The sequence below is a fragment of the Canis lupus genome, chromosome X (genome assembly GCF_048164855.1).
Source record: "Canis lupus baileyi chromosome X, mCanLup2.hap1, whole genome shotgun sequence".
NCBI lineage: Eukaryota > Metazoa > Chordata > Mammalia > Carnivora > Canidae > Canis > Canis lupus.
In genome coordinates, this window is record NC_132876.1 from 44,416,459 (window position 1) to 44,442,883 (window position 26,425).

At 36.6% G+C, this 26,425-nt stretch overlaps 1 protein-coding gene across 8 annotated transcripts; it reads right to left on the minus strand.

The window, feature by feature from the left end:
- Positions 1-26,425, minus strand: PWWP3B (PWWP domain containing 3B). Of its 8 annotated transcripts, none has more exons than XM_072817433.1 (7): positions 26,271-26,408; positions 25,053-25,189; positions 23,610-23,788; positions 18,824-19,000; positions 16,437-16,618; positions 6,459-6,591; positions 1-3,777 (listed from the first exon to the last, which is right to left on the minus strand). In XM_072817433.1, the coding sequence occupies exon 7, from the start codon at positions 3,553-3,555 to the stop codon at positions 1,468-1,470; it is 2,088 nt and encodes a 695-aa protein (XP_072673534.1). In that variant the 5' UTR covers positions 3,556-3,777; positions 6,459-6,591; positions 16,437-16,618; positions 18,824-19,000; positions 23,610-23,788; positions 25,053-25,189; positions 26,271-26,408; the 3' UTR covers positions 1-1,467. The 8 variants fall into 8 exon arrangements, with proteins under 8 accessions (XP_072673534.1, XP_072673532.1, XP_072673536.1 ...); XM_072817431.1 differs by having other exon boundaries at positions 23,610-23,793; XM_072817435.1 differs by lacking the exon at positions 25,053-25,189 and adding an exon at positions 25,396-25,484 and having other exon boundaries at positions 23,610-23,793; positions 26,271-26,391.

A 26,425-nucleotide genomic window follows, 5' to 3' on the forward strand; every position in this document is an offset into this window, starting at 1 on the left:
TGAAAGATATAATAGCTTTATTGCAAATTGAAACATCAAACATCTGCAAATTTTACATAAACATGTGGCCATGTGTACACATAATAAAAACCCAAGAGTGACACTTGTCTCAGTAAAAATGCAGACAGGTTCATGTTAAGCTTTAGCATTTATTTTTATGTCAAAGTTTTAAAATAAAGTAGCTCTCCTTTTATTCTCACTGAAGTCTTGTTTCAAGTTAGAATAAACAATTCATTGGCTTCAAACATTAACTTTTAATTGTGTATTTTAAAACATACTCAGATAATTGTCAACATTGGCCTCAAATGGAGGCTTTTTCTGTGGCCCATTTCCAAATTCACAGATTCTGGTCCATCTACTCTTTCTAGTAGCCTGGAATGACTTACTGTTTGGCAATCATATTATTAGTACCAACTAGAACTATTTTACGAATAAGCCGGATGATAAAGATTGCTTGGTTTGAAACAAATGACTATGTATTCAGAGATACAAGACTCAGAACAAAGTGCTTGCATTTTCTATAGTTTATATCAAACTAGATGGGCTCTAAAGCAATCAGCCTGGACTCATTCATCTAGAGTAGCCAGACCAGGAATACAATGACTCTAGCTGCCTTCCACATGTGGTCAGAAGGCTATATTAAGGTACACAGTCACTGTTAGTAATAAAGACAGCCGAAAGCCTGTTTTAAGAAACCATTCAGCTATTGAATTACAGACACTCTCATAAATGGAATTTCAGGGAAACGTAAAATGAACAATCCTGTTCAAGGCTGCCAAAATTATTTTCTGCATGCTGAGATATTACTCACACACATATGGACTGCATGCAGGTAATCTATTAACTTTATTTTCAAATTCCAGACTGTTTCTCTTGCAAAAGCAATTGCAGTTAGTTATAATATATAGCAAAACATCTCTCTATCTTTGGTTCCATGTCTCAAAGTTATTTCTTTTCCAAAAATAAATAAGCATGGCAGGAAAAATAATTCAACTATCTTAAGAGAAAACCCAACATTTTATAAAAATTAAGCAAAAAAATATAAGTGATGTTCTTTAGACTTTTTTCTAATTATCTCCCTTAATATCTAACACCAGTGCAATTTTAATATTAAAATGATTGTGCACACTGTATTTAACTATACAGCATAGACATAAAAATGTCAAAAAAAAAAAACCCAAAACAAAACAGTACTTTCCCTTAAAAATAATTTAGGATTTATGCATTCTAACAATGTATGGGAAAGTAGAACTGCTGGTATCTGTTAATAAAACTGACTCTGAAGAAGCGTAAGAAAAGGAAACAAAGATGTAGTAATATTCGCAAATCCTAGAGATGGCAAAAAAAAGGTGAACGCATTACCCAAACTCTCCCATATCTGGAAAATATATGTTAGAATGGTTGAGCAATTTTTTAAAAACTAATATCTACTAAAGTTTCCCATTATGGTTTGGACTCTCAGGAGATTTAATGAGCTTCATTTGTTAATGGTTTCCGTCTCTTTTCAAATAAGATTTTTGCATCAAATAATTCTCTTTCCCTGTATCCTAGAGATGGTCCCTTTAGATACTTTGCTTCAGCTGCCTTGTAATCTAATCCATCCACAGCAGAAATTGAACAAATGATTGCTTCTGGCAGAAGAACTTCCAGGATAAATTTAATTTTATCATCTCTTATCAGAGTCAGCATTTTTTCATCTATTTGTTTGTATATTTCTTGTAAATATTTCACCACTTCATCCAGCTGATCTTCATCCTCAAAGTATGTTTCAATACAGGGAGTGAACCTATTTGCATTCAAAAATGACTTCAGCCACCTGGATGCTTTTGTGCCTTTTAAAATAGCTAGAAGATGATTCTCTGTTCCCTTTGCATTCACAATGAAGTCCACGAGGTTCTTGTTGGCTCGGTCCCGAGCAGCCTTCATTCGGTCAGGAAGAATTTTCTGGAAGGACATTTTCTTGGTCTGGGAAGTCACAACCATCTGTTCTGCAGGATTCTCATTTTGCAGCTTTGGAAATAAGTTCCTAAACGTGTCCTGTTTGATTACTTTCCTAATTGGATAACTAATATCAGCAGCATAATACTCAAGGAAAGAGCCCGAAAAAGAACCACAACCTAGTCTAACTCTGTAGTCACAAATCAGGGAGATGCACCAGTCAATACTTTCACTGTAATCCTCCCTGGCTTTTTCCACTAGTGCTTGTTTCTCTTTACAATCAAATTTCTTCAATCTTCTAAAAGGCACCCTAATGCCTCTCTTTTCAGGATTCATGCTTGCCTCAACAAAAAGCACACTGGCTTTTCTCTCTTTTCGCCTGATGCTTTTCACCACTGCTGGCCAAAATGGATATTTTTGATATTTAAACCAGACTATCATTCCTGTTTCAAATGAACGAGGCTCATAATTAAAAACAAAGCGTGGAAGTTCTTCATCTTCCTCATTGTCATCTAATATGGAAGAGAGAGAATTTACCTGTGCTGACTTATCAGAAGCTTGAAGTTCTTCCCCAAGTTCTTCAAAATCCAGTCTCTGAAGACCTCTTTCATTATTCACAAGGAGTGAATAATCCAGGGCATGGTTAGAGGCACTAAATGAAACCTGACATTCCTGTGAACAAGGCTGGGAGGATGCCGAGGTACCTGCTTCTGATTCCACAGGTTGATTCTGGCTGGTATCTGAGCACGGATTTGAGGGGCCCTCTCCAGGATCTTCAATATTCTCTGAGAAGGTAGAGGATTCAGTGGAAACAGCCATGGTCTCTGGGCAAACGTCTGGTGTCTCCTCTTTCACTGCTTTGGGCACAGTGAAGGTGTCTGACAGCAAAGTTGGGGTGAACTTTTCATCTTTAATATATGCATCCTCCTCTTTGATTGTGGAATGCAAAGGCATAATTGTTGAGATATCAATCTTTTTCTTGCTTTCCTTTTCATCATCATCTTCTGAAAGTGAAGGAAAAGTTTCGCACCAGTTGGGGTTTTCTGATAACTTTGTTTCCATTTCACTTGGAAGAGCATCAATGGTTGCATGCACTTGTGATTTATCATCATACTGGGAATCATTATTCTCTAAGTTAGCTACTAACAGGGATGCTGCATTTTCACTTTCCTCAGGACACTTCAGTAAGTCTCCTTCATCTCCTTCATGCTTCCGATACTTTTTACGAGGGGATGAATCAGAAAGCTTTTGTGGATCATTCTGAGACAGTGTAGTGGTTGCTTCTTCGTCTGAACTGCTTGCCTGACTCACATTTGTTCTCTCATTTAGAATATCCAGTGCCACTTTTAGTGACCTTTCATAGGCTGTTTCCTCTATAGGTAGATCACTGCCTTCTGACTGTGCTGCTAGTGAGGAAGCAAGGGCTTCAATTTGAGATTTACTTAGAATCTTTGCTTCTGTGCTTTCCACTTTAATTTTTTCATCCAGTGAGAGTATTTGAACTTCTAGGGAAAATGTCTTTTTTCTCTTATTGTTTGATGATATTTCAGATCTAGACAAAACCTTAGCCGGCCATAACTGGTCCTTCCAATTGCACAGGACATACTCGGCTTCCATTATGATTTAGATACTTGTACCAAGAGGTTACTATTCAGAGATTGAGGTGTCTGGCTATTCTTGACACCGCTAAGGCAGTTTCTACCAAAAGCAATACTCTAATCAAAGCCTCTTTTTTCTTAGAACCATAAAGGGTATACTGCTTGTGTGGCCTGTTCTTCTCCAGCTGAGTTTCCCAAGGGCGCTTGAACACGTTGTTTGAATGGGACAATGTGGAGGATACTAGAATAGGGAAAAAGAAAAGAAGAAAAGTATAAGAAAATAAAATTGGTTTGCCAAAGCAGAGGTGAGGTGAGCAATTGCAAACAGAGAAGACGTAAAAGAAAGAACAATATTTGGCGAGGAGAAAACAACATAACGTGAGGTGGGGGATAAATGGAGAAATGGTTTTGTAATATCTCAAATTCAAGAACATGCACTTGTTTATTGCACTTGAATATTAAGGAGTAAATTTATGTACATTAATGGCAAGGTGGAAGAGATTGCAGTGGTGTGTCAGCGATTCTGTTATTAGATACTGTGGGACTTTAGTGCCCGTAATGTTATATACCTAGAGCAGTGGAAGGCTATACTAACATGAAATCTCATCTGTGAATTAGGTATCATATTTATCTTCCTTCTTGTTCTTATTATTTCAAATTATCTCTGTTTGACACTGTTATGCTACTTGGTTCATACTAAAATAATCACTCTCAGGAAAATTGAGGTGGGGACAAGAGAGAAAGGAAGTAACAATTGCCCTATGTCTATTATGAGCCAGACTGTAGACCTTTGTTTGAATCCTCACATCGATCATCATGTGAATTTTAACTTCTTTAAACATATATATCTTTTTCAACAGAATTCTAATCCCACTTGATATGTTGTCTCAGTTCACAAATACAAAATATGTTTCATCGCTCTACTTCATAAAAATAGTTATCTGGAGAAATTCAGGAAACCTGGCAAGTGCCATCTGGTGACCAAAACCAGAACTGCAGCCTTCCCAAGAAGTGCAGACAGGGCCTCCATCACCTTCAGATCTTTCTCATGAAAGAAAGGTGGGAACTACATTTAGCCAGCTAGGAGCCTTCCCAGGCTTCTATAATTTTTTGTTCTAAGCTAAAGAGTTTTGTTGTGTAGGATTATAACAGGATTATAATATCTTCAACTGCAATATTTCTGGTTATAAATATCCAGAAGCTGATTAAAAATGGAAAAGATATAAAAAGATATATGCAAAATAAAGTACAGCTCTATACAAATATTCACTAGGAATATTTTCTACCTTTACAGATTTTTTTACATGTATAAATGAATGTATATCACTTCAAACCAACGTCAGATCTCAAGAGAAGAGTTTGAACATCATTCCATACAAATAAGGATTTTCCACAAGATTTTTTTATGAATTACTTTTTTAAAAAAAGTTTATTTATTTATTCACGAGAGACACAGAGAGAGAGGCAGAGACATAGGCAGATGGAGAAGCAGGCTCCCTGTGGGGAACCCGATGTGGGACTTAATCCCAGGACCCCAGGATCACGACCTGAGCCAAAGGCAGACACTCAACCACTGAGCCACCCAGGTGCCCTATGAATTACTTTAAATGAGGTTTTTCCCACATTTGCAATATTTTATGTCAATATGTTCCCTGATGATGTAAACCAAATAAATGAATAAATATATAGTAAGAGTATTTGAAATAGAGAGCAGTAAAGCTAGCCCTGTCTCTCTGACCACACAAATAATCCCAATTAATACTGTGGCAGACATGTTTTTCCAGGACTTGTTGCAAGTCCAGTAGTAGTATATGTATGTTTCACTAACAAGCATATTTCATTTTAAGAGAGATCACATGATAAATGCTATGCTATAATTTGCTTTTTTCATTTCATATTCTTTCTCAGACATTTCAAATCACTAGATGTAGAAGCTTTTGTTTCTATTCTCCAGATATATAGTATATTCTGTTGTATGACTACACCCAGCTGTTTAATCACTCTAAGAAGTGCTTATAGAAATAAACCACTCTATCTCATTGTCAGACCACAGCCCTGCTGACCACAACCATACTTGTGGTCTGGAAGACTGAGTTGCAAGGAGGACACAAACAGGGTAACTGACGCAGAAACCAGGTTACATATTTGATCAGGTCTAGGAAAATTTCCACAATCAGCAAAAAACAAGGAGAGGGGATATGTTTGCATGTCTGCATGTGTCTGTGAATGCTTATGTGTTTGAAACAAAATGGGTATGTTGTTTCAGCTTTTTCTTTCATCATTATAAAAATAATCATGGGGAAATCTACTATAAAGATGCTGAAACAGACTGAAAAGTAACATTAAAATAGTCACCTGACCACCCAGAAATGCTACCATGGCATTTTTTTTTTTTCCTCCCGGATTTTCTTCCAATCACACATATACACATGGATATATATGTGCAGATGTCTTCACTCGACTACATACATGTTCCCCTTTCCATACCATGTGCAGATTGCATATACATAGCCCTCCTATGTGGCAATCAATTCACAGGAGTCTTTTTCCCTAAGCGGTCAAATATTTTTGTCTTTCGTTTTTGTGTGCCAATTAATAAATGCTTCCAAATTCAAAGAGTAACCAGAATATCTAACAATACAAACATGGGATGCCAAGTCAATAAATCAGCATGAACGGCCATGCTGCACAGAAGCTTTAATATAGAGGCTGTAATCTGATCACCCCTTTTCTTACTGTGGACATTTAAAGCATTGGGAGATAGAGAATTTCCAAAGGATCAATTCCTTGAAAACCTCAGCAATTCTCTCAAAAGTACATACCATTCTCACCACTCTAAGACCACCCTCCCTATGTTCCTCATCTTTAATCTAGGGCCCTGAGAAGTCCCTAGAAAATAAGTAGCTTTAAGACAGCCATTACCTTGAAGCTTCTTGTCAGCTGCAGACTGGTGAAATGCAGCTCCTCCCCCAAGACTGGCCAGGCACAGCTCACTTCCAAGCTTATCAGAGAAGGCTCCGCCCCCTCCTTGTTGGGGATGACAGAAGGCGCCTCCCTGAATTAGAGAAGGGAGAATTGCCAAATAAAACCGCTGAAGTGTTAAAGGGCAGAAATGGTGTATTTCCCCAAAAAAGTTTAAATTGAAATGGCAACAAGTGTCTGTTTAATTAACATTCAACTCTGAGGGTGTGCAATATTTTGATAAAAAAAGAGGTTAGCAAACTACCAAAAACAGCAAACTGTTTTTGTTAGCAAAAAACAAAAATCCAGTTTAAAATATTCCTAATATTTCTTTTTCCTTGCCTCTCTGGCACCTTACCTTTGTAGGTAAATTTTATAACCCAGCTGATAAACTTCTATTAAGAGAGCTCATTAAGATCTTGATGGGGAATGCACTAAAACTGCACATTATTTTAGAAAGAATGGCTTCTTTATAATTGTTTTTCTGGGGGATCCCTGGGTGGCGCAGCGGTTTGGCGCCTGCCTTTGGCCCAGGGCGCGATCCTGGAGACCCGGGATCAAATCCCACGTCGGGCTCCCGGTGCATGGAGCGTGCTTCTCCCTCTGCCTATGTCTCTGCCTCTCTCTCTCTCTCTCTATGTGACTATCATAAATAAATAAAATAAAAAATTTTTTTTTAAAAATTGTTTTTCTGTTTTCAGGGCATAGTAAGTCTTTTCCTTTTATTCAGTTCTTCTACTGAATGCTTTAGGAAAGTTTCAGAGAATTATTCACAAAATGGATATTTTTGACTACAGGCAGAAAAATCACTGGTCTGGCAGAAACATACCCATTTCACATACCCTCATCAATAACTGGAAATTCCTTCTTTTATTTTGTTGGTATTTTTCTCTCAGGCAATTCATGTGGGGATAATTAATTTTTAAAAAATTTACATGTCAAAAAATTTACATGTCTTTGTTTATTTCTATGTCTGAAATGTATTTTGTAATTTTTTTCATTAAAATTCTCCTGTATTGATTTTAAATTTAGGTTTCTGATTTAACTTAGAAAACCAATTTTATATATCATTAATAATAATTTGGGGAATAAAGATATTTAAGGATGACTTGTTTTATTTGGCCTCTGTATCATGTAATATAGAACATATATATTAGAAAAATCCACCTTTATAAATAAGTATGCTTTAATACTGGAACAATAAGTACCAATAATTTAATGAAAATTATATCTAGACTGGCATATTATTGAGGACTCTAATAATTAGAGTATGTAATGTTCTGTACTAGAAACAATTCCTAAATTTCAGAGTCTTAGCCACAGAAGTTTATTTTCCTGATGTCATAGTGTAGGTCGTCAAATGGCTAGAATGGGGAGGGATCACTCCTCTAAGCGGTCGTTAAGAGATTCAAACTTCTTCCATCCTATGGCTGTACCATCTTCTTTAGCCTTTAAATCCTCCATTGCATTCTTTGCACCTGGCTAGCAATCTTATGAAGAGGGAGACTGGAGAATCCTGTGGCAGGTTTTAGGTGCAAGGCTGGCAAACATCACTGCTGGTCACAGTCAACTAGATAAAACTACCATAGAGACCAGGGAAGGCAGTCTCCCTGTGACTCAGGAGGAAAATGAAACAGTTTGGTGAACCCCATAGAATCCTCTCTGCCACAAGAAGTTTTTCCTTTCCATCTTTTCTAGATTTCTTTTATTTATTTAATGTATTTAACATAGCTTTTATTATGTAAAAAAAATCATAGTTATAATGACTGGTACAGAAATTTCTAGTTGCTCACCCTAAGTCCACTGTTTGCATTAGCAGAACCCCAGGTGCATTCAGGGTGCAGTATAAACTCTTAAAATATTTCTTTTCTCAGACTCCCTTACTATATAAGCCATGGTTAGATGATGGAATTTCTTGCCAAAGAACGTAAATGGAAATATTTGTAAAGATTCCAGAGAAGGGACCTCCAAGCAGGATAAACAGCCAACTTGGGCTTTTTTCGATTTCCCTCTTCCTCTTGCTTCCTCCCTAGAATTTGACCATGATATAATTCATCTAGTCATTCTGGACCAAGTGAGAAAGGATGCAACTCATTAGGGATGAAAAATTCTGAACCCCTGAATAATGGGGCCAGCTCATTCCAATCACTTTAACTTAGTGACACAATAAACTTTATCTTATCCAAGTTACTGTGTTTTCCAGTCTTTCTAGTAGCAGGCCAAAATAGTTGATTTTGCAATCACTGACAAAAATAATATCATTTGTATTACAGAATTAATCTTTTTAAAGCTTTCAAAATATTTCTATATAATTTAAAGAGGATCATCAGGCCAAAGTAAATATGTCTTTATTTAAATAAAGAAATATAATCAATTATATATTTTATAATGAAATACTTCTTGTTCTGTCTTCTTATTTCACATGTTTGGAAAAAAATGCAACTAAAGTACAATCATTACATCAAAACCATAATTTCTTTTATTTGTCTATTTTCTATATTGCACATAAATCAGGAAATGCTACACTCCCTTACTATTTTCCAAACAAAATGCAAAGGAAAAAATAATTCTTTGGATAATATTTTACATTTCACTCTTCTATAGAAAGAAGGGGAGAAGAATGATAGCCAATAATAACAAAAGCTGTTACTACTACTGTTATTATAATGAAGATAGATAATAATTATAGATATAATACTATCTAAACCTGTTCCCAGCACTTGACATATTATCTCATTTAATAATCAGATGGTTATGTCATGGAGGAGAGTTTCATTACCAACTCATTCTACATAACAACAGTAGTATTATTCATAATAATGTCAAAGACTGTAGAAGCCAGAAGTGTTTTTTTTTAAATATTTTATTTATTTATTCATGAGAGACATGGGGGGGGGGGCAGAGACACAGGCAGAAGGAGAAGCAGGCCCCATGCAGGGGATGTGGGATTCGATCCTGGGTCTCCAGGATCACCCCCTGAGCTGAAGGCGGCGCCAAACCGCTGAGCCACTGGGGCTGCCCCCAGAAGTGTTTTTAACCATGTGCCACATACTCTGCCAGGTGCTCTGTATACATGATCTCCCTTGATCCTCACAAACTCCTGTTACGTATTATGAGTATTCCCTTTTCATAGATAAGGCTTTAGAGGTTAACAAATATTTACCAGAATATCTAGAGAGTATTTGTGCATGGGCATGGAATTTTACTCCAGATATTTTGACTCCAGAGTCCATGCTCATAATCACTAAAATACATTGTACCTATCTCATTGCAAATGGAAAATGCTCTGTAAAAGTGCCTGTATGAATAGGTGAATTAATTAATGAATTTTAAATAGTTATGTATTGGGAGTCACTGGAACTTAAAATCTTGTGCCTGGTTCTGCATCTAATTTAACATAAAAGTGTCTTACATAACCTAATATAGTTATGGGAGTGACATACCATCTATTGATTAGAAAAACAAGTCACAGGTTCTGCCCACACTTCTAAAGAGGGGGAATTACAGAAGGAGGTGGGCCACTTAGGTTGTGTCTACCACAATACTGTATGATTCCATTTGTACAACATTTTCAAAAAGAGAAAATTATAGTGATGGTGACATGATCATTGGCTGCCAGGAATTATAGGGAGGGGGAAGGTGTGACTATATATAAGGACAGCATAGAAAGTTGTGGGGTAATGAAACTCTTCTGAATTCTGACTGTGGTAGTGATTATATGATTCTATACATGTGTAAAATCCAAATAAGTGTCATGTATTATATATGATACTATAAATTATGATTTTAACTGATCATAATTTTAAAAATAAAATTTAAGTGGAAAAATTTAGTAACCATTATATAAAAATCAACTTTTATAAATATGCTTTAGAAATCATCTGCTTCTTCCTAAAGCATATCTAATAACAGAGAAAAAATAACCCATACATACATTATTAGAAAGTACCAGTTCTACTTCCACTTAGGTTATAAAAAAATGACTAGAGAGTGTCACCCGTAAGTAAACAATGATAAAAATCTAGACGATATACAAACTGTAAAATTCCATGATTCCATCAGAAAACTCTGGTAAATTGACTTACAAAGGGAGATCAGCCCCATTAAAGAGGGACACATGCAGTGTTTCACCTTTGGCAAAGCATGGGACAGAGGTGGCTGTCATGCAAGCAGGTAAAAAGAAATCAGCTGAAATTTTAATGAAGTTTTTCATTCTTAATGGGCTATTGTAGTTTGGAATATTTGACATCCCAGACACTTATACACTCACTCACTGCCAAATTCTTTTTCACAGTCCTTAACCAGAAGCAGCATACATGATTAGGGACAAAGCAGGAGATCAAAAAGAGCCTATGTCAGTGGATGAGGTGCAGGAGGCAATAAGCTATTGTTGGTAGACAGACACACAGCCCCACACACTTATCCAAACCCTTCTACTATGAGAAGCAAAAACCTTAAAGCACTAGAGGAGAAGCAACAAACCTTCCCCTCCTGGGCACTGATAAAAATCCATTGCTTCTTGGGGAGGGGTAGAAGCAAAACCTATGTGTCCAGGGAGGGGGAGACAGAAAACTTTCCCATTCCCAGGACAAAAGAAGAGATCCTTTGCTGCTGGAGGAGGGTGGGGCCAGGGGGAGTATAGAAGTAGAAAAATTTCTGCCCTTGAGGTGGGGCAGGAAACCCTTAGGCTGAGGGTTCTACATGAATAAAAAGTAATGGTCAGCTACTGATGAGGAAGGGGCAGGGATGTATCTCTCACCAAAGACCAACTCCAGGTACAAATCAGAGGTTTTCTCCCATGCTGAGAGGAAAGAATTCTGAGAAAGCACAAGCCTCAAGGTTCAGTTGCATAGGGCCTCCCTAAGGTTGAGGCTGGACAGGACAATGTAATTCACCATATCAACAGACTACAGGGAGGAAGAAGATCATCTCGATGCAGAAAAAAGCATCTGACACAATACTATAAACACTCATAAAAAAGCTCAGAAAACTTGGAATTAAATGGATCTTCCTCAATCTGATCAAGGGTATCTATTAAAAAGCCTAAAGTTAACATCATACTTAATGATGGCACAAGAAATGTTCTTCTCCTAAAATCAGAAGCAAAGCAAGGAAGTCTACTCTCACCCACTACTATTCAATATTGGAGACACTAGCCAATACGGTAATGCCTGAAAAGTAAATTAAAGGCATACATATGGGAAAGGAAGACATAAAACTGTCTTTATTTGCAGGCATGATGATCCATGTAGACAATACCAATGAATTTACCAAAAAAAGCTATTAGACCTAGTAAGGAAGTTTATCAATATCATCAGATATAAGGTCAATATAAAATAATTTATTTCTATATAATAAAATTTGGAAGTTTTAAAAAGTACCATTTAAAGCATCATAAAAACAGGAAATACTAAAGTAGGACAAATCTAACACATATGTGAACATTTGTATGCCAAAGACCTCAAAAATTATTGAAAGATATTAAAGAAGACCTAAATAAGTGAAGAAATATATCATGTTCATTGACTGAAAGATCAACTATGTTTAGGATGTAACGTCTCTCCAAATATATCTACAGAATGATTGCAATCTCAACCAAAATCCCAGTAGACCTTTTGTAGAAATTAAAAAGATATCTCTACAGTGTATATGGAAAAATAATGGAACCAGAATAGGCACACTACTTTTAGGAAGAAATACCAAAGTGGAATATTCATGTTATCTGATTTTAAGACTAAAGCTATCAAGGCGGGCCTGAGTGGTTCAGTCACTTAATTGTCTGACTCTTAATTTCAGCTCAGGTCATGATAGAGGGTTGTGAGATTCTGTCGGGCTCTGTGCTGGGCATGGAGCCTGCTTAAGATTCTCTCTCCCCCTCTCCCTCTGCTCCTCTCCCTCCTCTAAAAAAGGGACTATAGCAACCAAGTATATTATTAGTTATCAGTTACTAATTATTATAGTATATTATTGGTATAAAATAGATATACAGATAAATAAAACACAAATAGACCAGCAAATATGGTCAACAGATTCTTGACAATGGTAATTAAATGGAGAAATGATGGTCTTTTCAACAGACAGTGCTGGAAAAATTGGACAGCATATGTAAAAATATTCATCTTGACTGCTTACCTAAGACCATACACAAAATTTACCTCAAAATGAATTACTGACCTAAATGTAAAAGTGGAAACTATAAAACTTCTAGTATAAAACAAAGTAGGAAGCCTTAGAGACCTTCATTTACACAAAGATTTATTAAGATACAAGTGTACACCATAAAAAATTTGATAAATTGGACCTGAAAACTTCTCTTAAAAAATAAATTGAAAATCTACAGGAGGATATATTTGCAAAACACATATCTAATAAAGAACTTTTATTCAGAATATTAAAAAACTTCTTATAATCCAACAAGATTAACAACCCAAGAAAAATGGACACCCAATATAAAAAGACCATCATCAAAGAAGACATACGAATATCAAATGAACACATTGAAAGATGCTCAACACAGTAATTAAGGGTATGCAAATAAAACCACAATAAGACATCACTAACACCTTTATAAGAATGGCTAATATTACAAAGAGAAAAAAAACTAATAGTATCGACTGCTGGCAATGATGCAGAGCTACTGGAACTCATACATTGCTGTTGAAAATACAAGATACCACAGTTACTTCAGAAAACAGTGTGGCAGTTTCTAATATAGCTGGACACATGCTTACCATATAACTCAGGAATCTCACTCCTAGGTATTTACTCAAGAGAAATAAAAACTTATGTACAAAGATCTGCTCTAGAATGTTTATAACAACTTTAATCATAATGAGCAAAAATTACAAATCTACTGGTGAGTAGATACACAAATTGTAGAATAATAGAATAACAAATAAACTACTACTGATACATATATCAACATGGGTAAATATCAGAAACATCATGAAAAAAATATCAGTTTTTTACTTCTGTGAAAGAAGATAGAAGTAAAAAACTATATATTATGCGACTCCATTTATAAAATATGTTGGAAAATAAAAACCTATAGGGATAGAAATTAGATTAGTGGTCACCAGGAATCAGGGTAAAGAGTACTGACTATAAGGGAACATTTTGTACTGACAAGAGGGAACAATTTGGAATTATAATAATATTCTATAGCCTGACTCTATTGGTCATTACATGACTACAGACTTTGTCAAAACTCTTCAAACTATACACCTAAAAGAGTGAATTTAACTCTGTGTAAATTATACCTCAATAAACTTGAGCTTTAAAAAGGCATCCAAAATCAGAATATGACTTATATAAAAAGTTTGTATTTTACTGTGAGAGCAATGGGGGTGCATATAGGAGTGTGATCTGTACTTTGGATCATGATTACCAAAAAAGGTTGTGGGTACCACCAGGTACATGTAAAAATATCTTCTGGAGAATAAAAAGAATATGTTAGAAATTCAATTTGTTTTAATATTTTTAAGTTTTGCTAACTTATATTTCTGAACTTACTTTAAAATGTTGGAGGGCTCACATAAGATACATGACTTTTAATGCAGTTATGTGTCTCTTTCTGTAAATTTATATACTCACTGAATATCTCTTTCATTAGAAGTTAGCTAACACGGGACAAATGTCAAGAATCCAGATGACATCAGCACCTTACAGTTTGTGAAGCTTATCCTATGGCAGAGCCTTTAACTACACTGAAGTTCTCACATACCACTCAACTATGTGAATGGAAAGAAAGGAAGGAGTAGAAGCCAAGTGTTATGACCTGGAGACAGACATCTGGTTGAGAATTATGTCCTCAGTCAGAAAGCAGAAGCCAAATAACATATGAGAGACAGCATGGTTATAGAATAAGCAAATATCAATATTTTTAGTGTACAAGATTCATATAAAAGGGTGGAAATGGTTCAGTTAGAACACTCATAAAAACCATGAGGGGGACATGAGCACTGGTAAAGCAAAGAATTGTAGATACATAATCGATATACAGAATATTGAATGATCTCTAAGGCATAGGCACAAATAGCTGAAACTAGCTATAAACAAAGTTAAAATCTTATTAATATTCACTGGCTGAATGCCAGCACACTTCAAGAGGAAGAACATCAGAAGAAAACTTACTAATAATGAAAAGGCCAGGAAAGAAAAAGACTAGTCAGATAGTGAATCATTGCCAGAGCCAAAGGGACTCCATCAACTCTGGCCAAACATATGTGAAGATGATAGAGAGGAAGAAAAGAGAAAGAAAAAAAACCAAACAAATAGGGACTTAGAGGTCACAAGAAGATAAACCTGCCATGTCTGGTGATTTTGTATTCCCCAGGTAATGCCAAGACCTACACCATGTCAATGGCTAAAGCTGCTACGAAATTAAGATTCAGGATGATGGGATGGGAAATATATCAAAAGAAATAAAATAAAGAAAAGGCTGATGAGGACCTCACAACTTCATCATTATAGCACAAAGCAAACAAAGCTGTCCTGAAATCTGAGTATTTTTTTTTTCAGTTGTAAGTATGGCAATCTGAGTATTGAAGTAGAGAGACTAAACTATAGTGTTCTTTTTGGGATTAACAAAGAGAAGGATCAGTTAAAATAATTTGTAAAAGGTCAGCAACAGTCATAATGTGTGTATCAAGGAATAGATAAGAACATAAGAAAGGCAAAATAAAATCACCGAAATTCAAAATGAATTACCGAAGACCTGAATGTGTGTGTGTGTGTGTGTGTGTGTGTGTGTGTGTGTGTTTGTGTGAGATTCACTGGTACATCTGGCTATAGACTAGAAATCATTCAGTGACCTCTGAACCGCTGACAAAAATCCTTAGGTCACTGGACTACATTTGACTGCCCAGGTAGCCACAATAACTGTGATGTTAGAGGCCTCTATTGCCTTAGGGCTACTAAATAGTTTTCTCATGCAGTGTTTATACATATCCTCCTGAAAACTTGTGAGGAAGCTTGAGTAAGTAATTTTGAATGGGATATAGTAAAAAAATAAAGTCACTTAATGGGAAGGCAAAGAGAAAAGAGAATAAGCAAGGGGATTTCTGTTGTCAAAGGCAAAGGAAGGTGGACAAAGGAAAATGGAAAAGACATACAAAAAGATGAATATATATACCTGGCACCAAAGAAACATACTGCACTTGGGGAAAAATATTTGAAAATTCAGAAAAAAGAGAAGTAGTTCTATAATGTCCCACTATGAAATCCTTATTATACCTATTATATATAAGAAATGACTGAGGGTGTGTATGGTAGGAGATGCGGAGGGGTGTTGGAGAACGTGCTGGGACACCATTTTTATTATTTGATACTTTGGGGCCTCTTGATGTTTATTCTGGGGCAATCTTAACTTTTTTCTACAGATTTATTTATTTTACGTAGAGAGTGGCAGTGGGAGAGGGAGAGAAGCAAATACCCTGCTGTGAGTGTGGAGCCTGATGCGGGGCTCCAACTCATGACCCCAAGATCATGACCTGAGCCAAAATCAAGAGTTGGATACTCAACCAACTGAGCCACCCAGGAACCCCTTGGGTAATTTCAACTTTATAAAGCTGCCAATGTCGTCCTATCTACCCAAGGCAGTCAGACACAGATACTGCGGTTTGTGTCTCTGGGACTCAGACAACAGTACAATAACCTCATTAAGAAGATGAGTTTAGGAGTTAGATATTTGGAACAACTGCCATAATGCCTATTGAATATCAGGATAGTTTTCAAGGCTTTCTTGAGAGTCAGGTAGTTGGCAGAGACTTCCAAGTCTTCCATTTGTATAATTCTTTTATAGGAGTTTAAGATAAATCTTGCCTAACACTAGAATTTATGATTCATAATTTAAAATGTGATGGCTACTGAGCCAGAAAAATTATAAATTGTACTACATATTCTCAACCATCTTTTAACATGAAATGGTAAGGTACTTACCAAATGTCACGTGGATCGTGGAGGATCTGGTCTGAGGGTCTGGTTGTCTTCTGACTCTAGGTGCTTGTCCCACAGAGCCTTTTCCCTGCTCAGAACTTCTGAAGTTGCACTGCCTTTAGGGAGCTCAACTGGCATCACATGCAGATTGCCCAGGTCATGTGTATCTTCAATATTAACCTAGGCTGTCCCAAAGGAGACAGGGAATCAAATCAATTAAATGGAAAAGGTGTAAAAAACTTCCCTACAAAATTTTAGCAGGCCTGTCATTCTGAAACACAGGAATGAAAAAAATCTCATCTATGATATAGATGCAATGCTTATAGTCTTTTTTTGTTCTTATTTGAAATGCTCTCTACGACACAGTTATTATTTGGTTCATGCTGATATTATCTTTATTAGGAAAAGATGAGGTGAGGTGAGGTGAGGACAGAAGAGTAAGGAAATAACAACTGCCTTGTGTTTTCCATAGGCCAGATTCTATGTAATTGCTTTTTAAAAAATGCTGAGTCCTTACATTAGTCCTTATGTGCAGCTTTTTCCTCTAGACACATACAGTTTTCTTCAATGGAGCTATAATCACACTCTACATGCTGTCTCATTGTGTGGTAATACAAAATATGTTTCATGGCTTTGTTTGCACACTTCATAAAGTTGCCTGGAGAAAATGTGGAAAATCTGGCAAACGCCATCTTGTGACCAGTTGCAGAACTGAACTCTTACTACCAGATCCTTCTTATGGAAGGGTGGGAAACTATATGCTGCCAAGCCAGCAGTTTTCTCAGGCTTCTAGAATATACCATGCTCAAATTTAGAGTTTTGTTATGCATTATGCAAAAAATAGAATGCTGATGTCCTACTTCCAATGGTCTGATAAAAAGTTGCATACTTACTAAAAATTGAAAAGATGTGATTTGTAAAAAGAAAGTATAATTCTAGAAAAATAATTAATATTATTGTTTCCTGGATATTTTTCCATAATATTTATTTACAAATACACATGAATGCATGTAATTTCAGACCAGTTTTTTACCATGCTGAAGCACATGGTTTGAAAGTTTTTCCCAATAAGTATTCTCATTGTGATTTTTTTATGAATCACTTCAAATGTAATTTCCCTTTCTAATTTATAACATTTTAGCTCAAACTTTTTTCTGCTACTGTTAAAAAATGACTAAATATATATTGAAGATCATTTTGACACAGAGATAGAAAAGACTGTCTTATGTCTCCAACCACGCAATCCCATTAGCTGGTAGCCTTATATTTTTTGTGATTTTTGTTATACATACTTTTTTAAAGCAGTCTTTTACGTTTAAAGGACACAATACAGTGCTTGACATTCTGCAATTTCCATTTTTCACCTAATACTACTTCTCAGACATTTTCTGAATCACTACATGTTCATACTATGTAACATTCAATTGTATGGATGCAGTGTGCCACATAATATTTTTAAAACTGCTTAATAGAAATAATGCAAATACCCTGTCTCACAAATAAACTTAATAGATATAGGAAAATGGTTCTTGCTGACCACAGCCATACCTGTGGTCTGAAAGAATGAGTTGCAAGGAGGACACATGCAGGGTGGTAGCCAACACAGCAACCAGGCTACACGCCTGATCAGGTCCAGGAAAATTTCCACTATTGGCAAAAGACAAGGGGGGTATGTTTGCATGTCTGTCATTGTGTCTGTGAATGTTTATGTGTCTGAAACCAATCAGGGACACTGTTGCAGCTTCATTGTGCTCTTCTCATTATAAAAATAATCACAGAATCAAGCAGTTCTAAAAATGCTGAAACCAAATAAAAATGTATTTTGAAATCCCTAGTAATCTGAACACTTCAGAGATGATGACTGTAAACATGGGAGTCTAGTTCTCTTTAAGGAAAAAGCATATATTTTCCACAAATGTTATCACTCAACAGAATATCTGAATCCCTTCCACATTCGTCCCTGTACATTTACATTTGTGTTGTATGTGTCAATCACTTTTGATGTTTACGTTTTTCAATCAGTTACTTTTTGTGTAGAATAATAAATGTTTACATCAAAATATAACACAATCCATAACAAAAATAGAAACATGGAATGCCATGTAAAAATTAACACGAACAGCATGCCTCTCGCTTAAGTCTTAATTTAGAAACTGTAATCTGATCGCCCATTCCCACACTGTGGACTTCATAAAATATCGAGAGAAACTAAATTTTCATGGGATTGATTCTGTCACCATAACAGCAATTCTCCCCAAACCGTATTCCATTTCTACCTCTCCCAGGCAACAATGTCTGGTTGTTGTTGTTGTTGTTTTTTTCTTTTTCACCGTAACACCAAACCCCCGAAGAAATTCCCAGAAAATAAGTAGCTTTAAGACAGCCATTACCTTGAAGCTTCTTGTCAGCTGCAGCCTCGTGAAATGCAGCCCCTCCCCCAAGACTGGCCAGGCACAGCTCACTTCCAAGCTTCTCAGAGAAGGCTCCGCCCCCTCCCTGTGATGGGAAAAGTAGGGGGCCTTTCCCTCAATTAGAGGGAGGAGAATCGCCAAGTTAACTGAAATTCACTTAAAGGGGAAAAACGTTCATTTTTAAAAGACTTGAAAGTGAAATGGCAACATGTGTCTCTTTAATTTCCATTCAAACCACAGAGGTAAGGTGATTTCCTGAAAAGATGTAGCAAATCCCTTCATCATAAAATAAAGGCCCAGTTAAAAATAGCTCTTGCATATTTTTCTTGCCTTTTCTGGCACCTTATTTCTACAAGATTTTAAGACCCAGCTGGTCATTGCCCAACAAAAAGACCTTTTAGGGGGCACCTGGTTGGCTCAGGTCATGATACCATCCTGGGATTGGGTCCCACATCAGGCTCCCTGCAGGGGAGCTTATGTCTCTGCCCCTCTCTCTGTGTCTCTCATGAATAAATCAATTATATTTAAAAAAAAGACCTGTTAGTCCTCCTTTCCGATCGCAGTGAATTAATATATTATCTTGTGAAGAATTAAATCTCTACAATTTTATTCTTCTGGCCCTGGGACATGGTATGTCTCTCTCTCTCTCTCTCTCTTTTTTTTTTACTCGGGCTGCCTCATTTATCCTTCAGAATGTTTTCTACTTTTTTCCTTTTCTTTTTTTTTTTTAATTTTATTTATTTATGATAGTCACACAGAGAGAGAGAGAGAGAGGCAGAGACATAGGCAGAGGGAGAAGCAGGCTCCATGCACCGGGAGCCTGACGTGGGATTCGATCCCAGGTCTCCAGGATCGTGCCCTGGGCCAAAGGCAGGCGCTAAACCGCTGCGCCACCCAGGGATCCCTTTTTTCCTTTTCAAGTACAGTCATTCCTTAACCTTAAAACGTCAAACAAAATGCTTAAAAGGAAAATACATATGTATCTGAATATACTGAAATTTTAAAAATCCAGTAAAAACACATAAACCAAAGTTGAAAACAGAAGAACAAACTTCACAAGACCATCTTCAATTAAAAAAATCTCTAATCTAAAGTAGTGCTTCCAAATGAATAATAAATATACAGCAAGGTGGAAAAACTTGAGCAAAGGATATAAATATGCAATTCACAATATTCTGAAGGAATAGTTCTTCCCTGCTCCTAATATTTATACTTCCTGTGAGCAAACTCAAGTAATGCAACTACAATAATGAATTTCTCTCTCTCTCTCTCTCTCTCTCTCTCTCTCTCTCTCTCTCTCGATTTTATTTACATATTTGACAGAGAGCACAAGTAGACAGAGTGACAGGGGGAGGGAGAGGGAAAGGCAGGCTCCCTGCTGAGTGGAGAGTCTGATGTGGGCCTGGATTCTAAAATCCTGGGATCATGACCTGAGCCAAAGGCAGACGTTTAACCAACTGAGCCACAAAGGTGCCCTTCCCACCCCCTCCTTTTTGTACAGTTTCAAACCTTCTAAGCTGTTCAGTAGATTTGTTTAAATGTGGTGTTATAAGGCCTACTTGATTCTCACAATAATCAATGCCCTGCAACTTCTCTTCCCCTTGTACAAAAGCTGACATTTTGGCTCCCATCTTCAACTATATTTCTTTTATATTGATTGTACAATCTGTTCAGTGGAGAAAGGAAAGTGCTATTCACTGGGGCCTCTCAAAACTTAAACATTCAAAATAAAAATTAAAAGTGAACTATGCATTGAAAGATACTTACCTTCCCTAATAATCAAAGTGATGCAAACATAAACAGCAATGAGATTTTTCTACCTAATTTAGCTTACAAAGACGCGAAGAAATGAGACAATAGACAGCAGACCAGAAAATGAGTAAATGGGTGCTCTTGCTCATGTGCTAGGTCATGAAGCTGGGAAGAGGGCAAAACACATTTAAAGCCAAAATCTAACGGACTCTGAAACAAAGGGATGTGTTCTCTCTCCACCAGTATTCACTGCCTCCTGGGCTTGGAATCTGGACTCTTTTTGGTAGAACCAAGGATGAGGTGAGTTATATTCAGATTGTAAGAAACTGGTGAATGTAACCCCAGAATGAGCCTTGTGTAATTTCATGTCTCTTCTGGTGAGCGTAATGGTGAATGACGACCACCTTTAGTAACTACCATACTTATCTATAAACTCTCCATCTTTCCCATATGTCCACACTCCTACACACAAATTAAAAAATGTTTTGCTGCACTATGTTTTTGCCCTGACCATGTCTGCATGATAGCATTGACTTGGCCATGGAGTAGTTATGTGTCACAGGGCCCGGCAGCACCCTCCTTAAAGGTACAGCTATTCCTGGGCAGGAACTGAAAGTCAAAAGTCATTTGTTGGATAGACAAATGCCCCCAGTTCATTCCACCCTTATCTACATTTGGCAATTCCTTGTTCTTGTGCTATTGTTGTTTGTAACTTCTACTTCAATATGGGAAAATCATCTTTCTATCCTCTTTTGTTGGGCTTTCGTGTTCACAAAATATTCAAGAAAGTAATATTTAAATTTAGATTTTTTTAACTTAGACCTGTTGTTTCCCGGGAAGTGCTAAAACCTACACAGTGCCAATAGATTGTTCAGGGGGTTAGTTCTCTTAAGATAATGTTATGCTAGGTAAAAACAAAGATATATATATATATATATATATATATATATATATATATATATATATATCTAAGACCCTCACAACCCCATCCATTAGCACAGTGAACAAGTAAACACAACTCCTGCCTCCTGCCACCTCTGACTATTCAGGTTGGAGAAATAGAGCTGCAGTATGACACAGCTCTTCCTGTAATTAGCAAACAAGAGAAAAACACTGTTTGCATTGAGGCCTCTAAAGAAAGAAAAAGCCATTCTTCCAGAGACATATAACAGCAGGATCAGACTGGGTGAAAATTATTCTGAGTTTTCACAACCAACCTGAATAAAGGATATCAAAGGGTCTTTGGTGAGGAGATATGGATTTCTGTTGGCAGACTCCAATGTCTAGCTTTTAAGAATTTGTCATGGAGGCATTATGACAGTCACATTTTTGAAGGGTTTGAATAGGCAAGTAGGCAGGCAGGCAGGCAGGCAGGCAGTCGTGGGTTTGAGACCTTCATTAGCTCAGTGGAGAGAAAAATATCAAATCTCTGACAACTATGCTAAGTTGTTATCTCCCCACACTACAGAGCATAGTTTAGAAAGATGCATGAGTCACACATATCTCTGATATTAACCTAGGCTGTCTAAATATTAAATCATATTTAATAGCACAATAAAAAAAAGAGTTTGTTACCTGTTTTAAGTGTGTAGTAAGAGGCAGATGAGACAGGAAGTATGGGAAAGGGGGCAAAAGAAGTCCTAATTTAACCACAGAGAAACTGATTTTGCACATGCTCAATTAGTGCCACCAGATAGAGACAAGAAATCAATCAAGAGATATACAATATGCTAGGAAAATCCTTATGTCACTTATTTGGTTTTAGCTGTCTGTGTTTCTAGAGAAGTGGTGTTTTTAAAGAACCACTAACTTCTTCCTAGGGCTAGTAAATGGTTTTCACCTGCAGTAACCACTTATCCTTCTGAAACTTCACAAAATAGCCTGAATAAAATATTTTCAATGAGTGACAACTGAGTTAGATTAAAACACAGAAGACAAGAAAACGGACTGGATAAAGAATTTACTTTTGCTAAGCAGAAAGAATGTGGACAATGAGAATGAAGGTAAGATAAAAATCAGAAGAATAAATAGTATTGACCAAGGTTAGAGACATGGGATATATTTTGGGGGAAAGGAACAAAAACAGAAAAGAAGTATTATGATAATAAACCCGATATCCTCTTTATTATTTATATTGTAACATAAAAAGGGAATGTATGCATGAGAGGCTTTGGCAGTATCAGACATTATTTGTGTTCCTGGATAATTTGGGCCATTGGGACCCCACTGGGTTATCACCAGGGAATGTTCGGCTTTAGGTTTTCTATGCAGCTGGTGCTGTCCTGTCTGGTCCAAAGCAATCTCATGGACAAAGATCATAGGGCTCAGCATCAACCTCATTAAGTGTATGACTTTAGGGAGTGAGAGAATTGTGACGGCTGTTGGGAACGAATTAAATGTCAAACCACTATAAGGTGCTATTCAAGAGAGTATACAGATGTCTAAGGTCAGAAGACTTTAAGCAGGTATTAGGGAATCTGTAACTATGTTATCTAGTATGTGGTGTCAAGGAATGGAGAGTCAGGCCATGGGCTAAAATCTCAGGTAGATACCTGAATAGACTCTTGCACAGTTTTCTTCACAGTGGTTTAACAGATGAGATTTTTTCCTCCAAACAAGAAGCTATGACTCTTAATTACAGGATGGGAAACAATATAAATTGTACTGCTAATTTTTGACCTGACATAATTTTAATATGAAATGTAGCTTTTATTTTATTTATTTTTTAAAGATTTTATTTATTTATTCATGAGAGATGCAGAGAGAGAGGCAGAGACAGAGGCAGAGGGAGAAGCAGGCTCCATGCAGGGAGCCCCATGTGGGACTCGATCCCGGGACCGTGGGATCATGACCCCAGCCAAAGGCAGATGCTCAACTGCTGAGCCACCCAGGTGTCCCTGAAATGTGGCTTTTAATTCAAAATGCTATGGTTACAGTGGGAAGCAAAACAAATTACACCCTAAGTTCTCAACACGTTTTTCACGTGAAGTATTTCATGAAACAAGAACTTTACCCAGTATCACGTGGATTATGGAAGGTCCAGTCCTGTGATCTGGTTGTCTTGATTCTCACTCCAGCTACTTCTCCAGCAGTCTTTTTTCTGCTCAGCAATTCTGAGGTCGCACTGCCTTTCTGGGGCTCAACTGGCATCACATGCAGATCCTTCAGGTCATGTGCATCTCTGATATCAACCTAGACTGTTCCAGGGGAGACAAGGAATCAAACCAATTAAATGGAAAAGGGGTAAAGAAATTTCCCTGACAAAACTTTCAGGCCCATCATGCTGAAACGCAGGAAGGAGGTGAAACTTCATCTGTGATGTAGATGCCATATTTATTACCCTTTGGGTTATTATGATTTGATTCATACTAAAATAAGCTCTCTCATGAAAAGTATGATTTGGGGACAGGAAAGAAGGGAAATAACAGTTGCCTTGTGTCTTCTATATCTAAACTTTGTAGCTACTTAAATAAAAATACTTTCTATTTGAATTCTCACCTCAGTCCTCGTGTGGGTCCTTTTTCTGTTATATATGTGAAAGATTTCAACAGAACTGAAATCACACTGCACATACAGTCTCATGATCTGCTAATGAAAAATATGTTTCATTGCTTTGTCCACTTCATAAAAATGGTTGCCTGGAGAAAATTTAGGACACCAGGCAAGCGCCATCTTGTGACCAGAAACAGAACTGCAGATACCCTGCCTTAGGGAAGGGTGGGAACTAATTATCCAGACAGTAGCCTTTTTGGGCTTCTAGATTTTTCCATTCTCAATTTAAGAACTGTGTTAGACAAAAATGGAATTATAATTCTGATTTTCATGTTTTTATTATGATATGTCTCATGCATACTGTATATCTTCATCTTTTTTCAAAGAAAGCAAATCTCCACAATAATGGTCAAAATAGAGTGGTTTGCTCTCTATATTTCTAGATTTTTTCCTCCAGATATTTATAAATGTGCATGGTTTTTAAAGAAGAACATATTTGATCATCTCTCCACATCAATATTTTCTTACATTATCTCGTTGCAAATTACTTTTACAAGGGTTGTCTCTATTTCTAAAATTTGATCCCATTTTTTCATAGTGAAAATTATTCTAGCTTACTCTTTTCAAAATAAGACTTTTTAAATGGAGAAATATGATATATAGAAGACTGAAGTGTTCTGTGTCTCCAACTATACCTATATCCCCAAATAATAAAGTAGCATGCGTATTTCCAGATTTTTCTGGCATATATTAATGTGATGCAGGTCATTCTGCAATTTGTTTATTCTTGGAATATACTATAGACACCTTATCTTATTATTTAGCTCATTGCATTAGCTTAGTCTTTTCACAGCTGCATAGTATTCAACATTATGGATGTACTATTCTATGTGACTATTCTATAATATGTTTCAAACATTTTTTGAATTATTTCCTAAGAGTACATCAAAATACAAATACATACCTTCTGCTTGAACCACCATCTGGACAATAGTCTAAATATCAGAATTGCAAGAAAACCCCAAGCAACCAGATAACCAGCCTTCTCAGATCCACCTCCAGGTAAAGACAATGGAGTGAATGTGGTGTCTATTTAAATATCTGTAACAAAACGGATTGCTCCCTCTCAGCTCCATTACATGTTTCCAAAAAATCTAAGGATACATAAAATCTAAAGAAGAAAATACACGCCCATCATTACTTCAACCACTGAATTGTTTACTTCTTACATTTGAGTCTAATCCCTTTGACTGTTTCCCTCATCATAGATATACTAGAATGTACTATCTGAGATTGCATTTACTCACCCATATATTTGAAGATCTTTCCATGTTTATATACGCTTACACATTTGGGGGAAGGTAGTTCCTCCGTGTTTTAAATTCTCTTCTTTATGCTGACACAGGTAATACATGTTAAGTGAAATGTGGAAGAAAGAAGAAGTGGAAAATTTCCTTTCTTCTTTTCCCCAGACATCTTTTATTGCTAGACACACAGTTTGTTGTGTTTCACTATGTTAACATATGTCTATTATTCCTTAGCTTATGATTTTTCAGATATTTTTCAGATTATAGTAAAACTAGAAATACATCATTCTTCTGATAGGTAGAGATGTAGACAAATATGGTCCTCTGAACATCCATAAAAAAGCAATTCTTTTAAGTCACTGAGTATCCCCTGACAAATAACCAAACTCCTAATTTTCAGAAGTACTTAAATCTGCACAGTTACACATTACTTCAGATTACTTCAGATTACTATATAAACTCCACCACAACAGTAAGATTTGTTAGAAACAAAATACAACCAAAGTAATATAAAAACCCAACACCCCCAACTAAGTTCATTTTTCATTTGGGATTATCACAATCTTTTTTTTTTTTTGGTCAAAATAAGAAAGATTAATTTCTCAACTTTTGTTTCACCATTTATCCCATCTTACCACTGCTTTTTGTTTAAAACCTAAAATGGTCTATTCAGAAGTTAGCTTTGGTAACCTCATGAAGTATTTTTTCCGCAGGTGTAATCTGATCACCACCTCCCCCACTTTCAATATGTGAACTTTTAAAATATCTGAAGGAATACCAAATTCAGATATTAATTCCCTCACAGAAACAAAGTCTCCCACAAAACGACATTCCTTTCCCTTTACTGCAAAGCAGCAGTCCCTTCTTTTCCTCACCTTTACTCGAAAGTTTCCAGAAATCTCCGAAAATAACTAGCTTTTACGACAGCCATTACCTCCAAGCTTCTTCTCTTCGGCGGAAGCCTCCAAGTCTGTCCGTAACGCAGCTCCTCCCCAAGACTGGCCCGGCACTGCTCACATCCAAGCTTCTA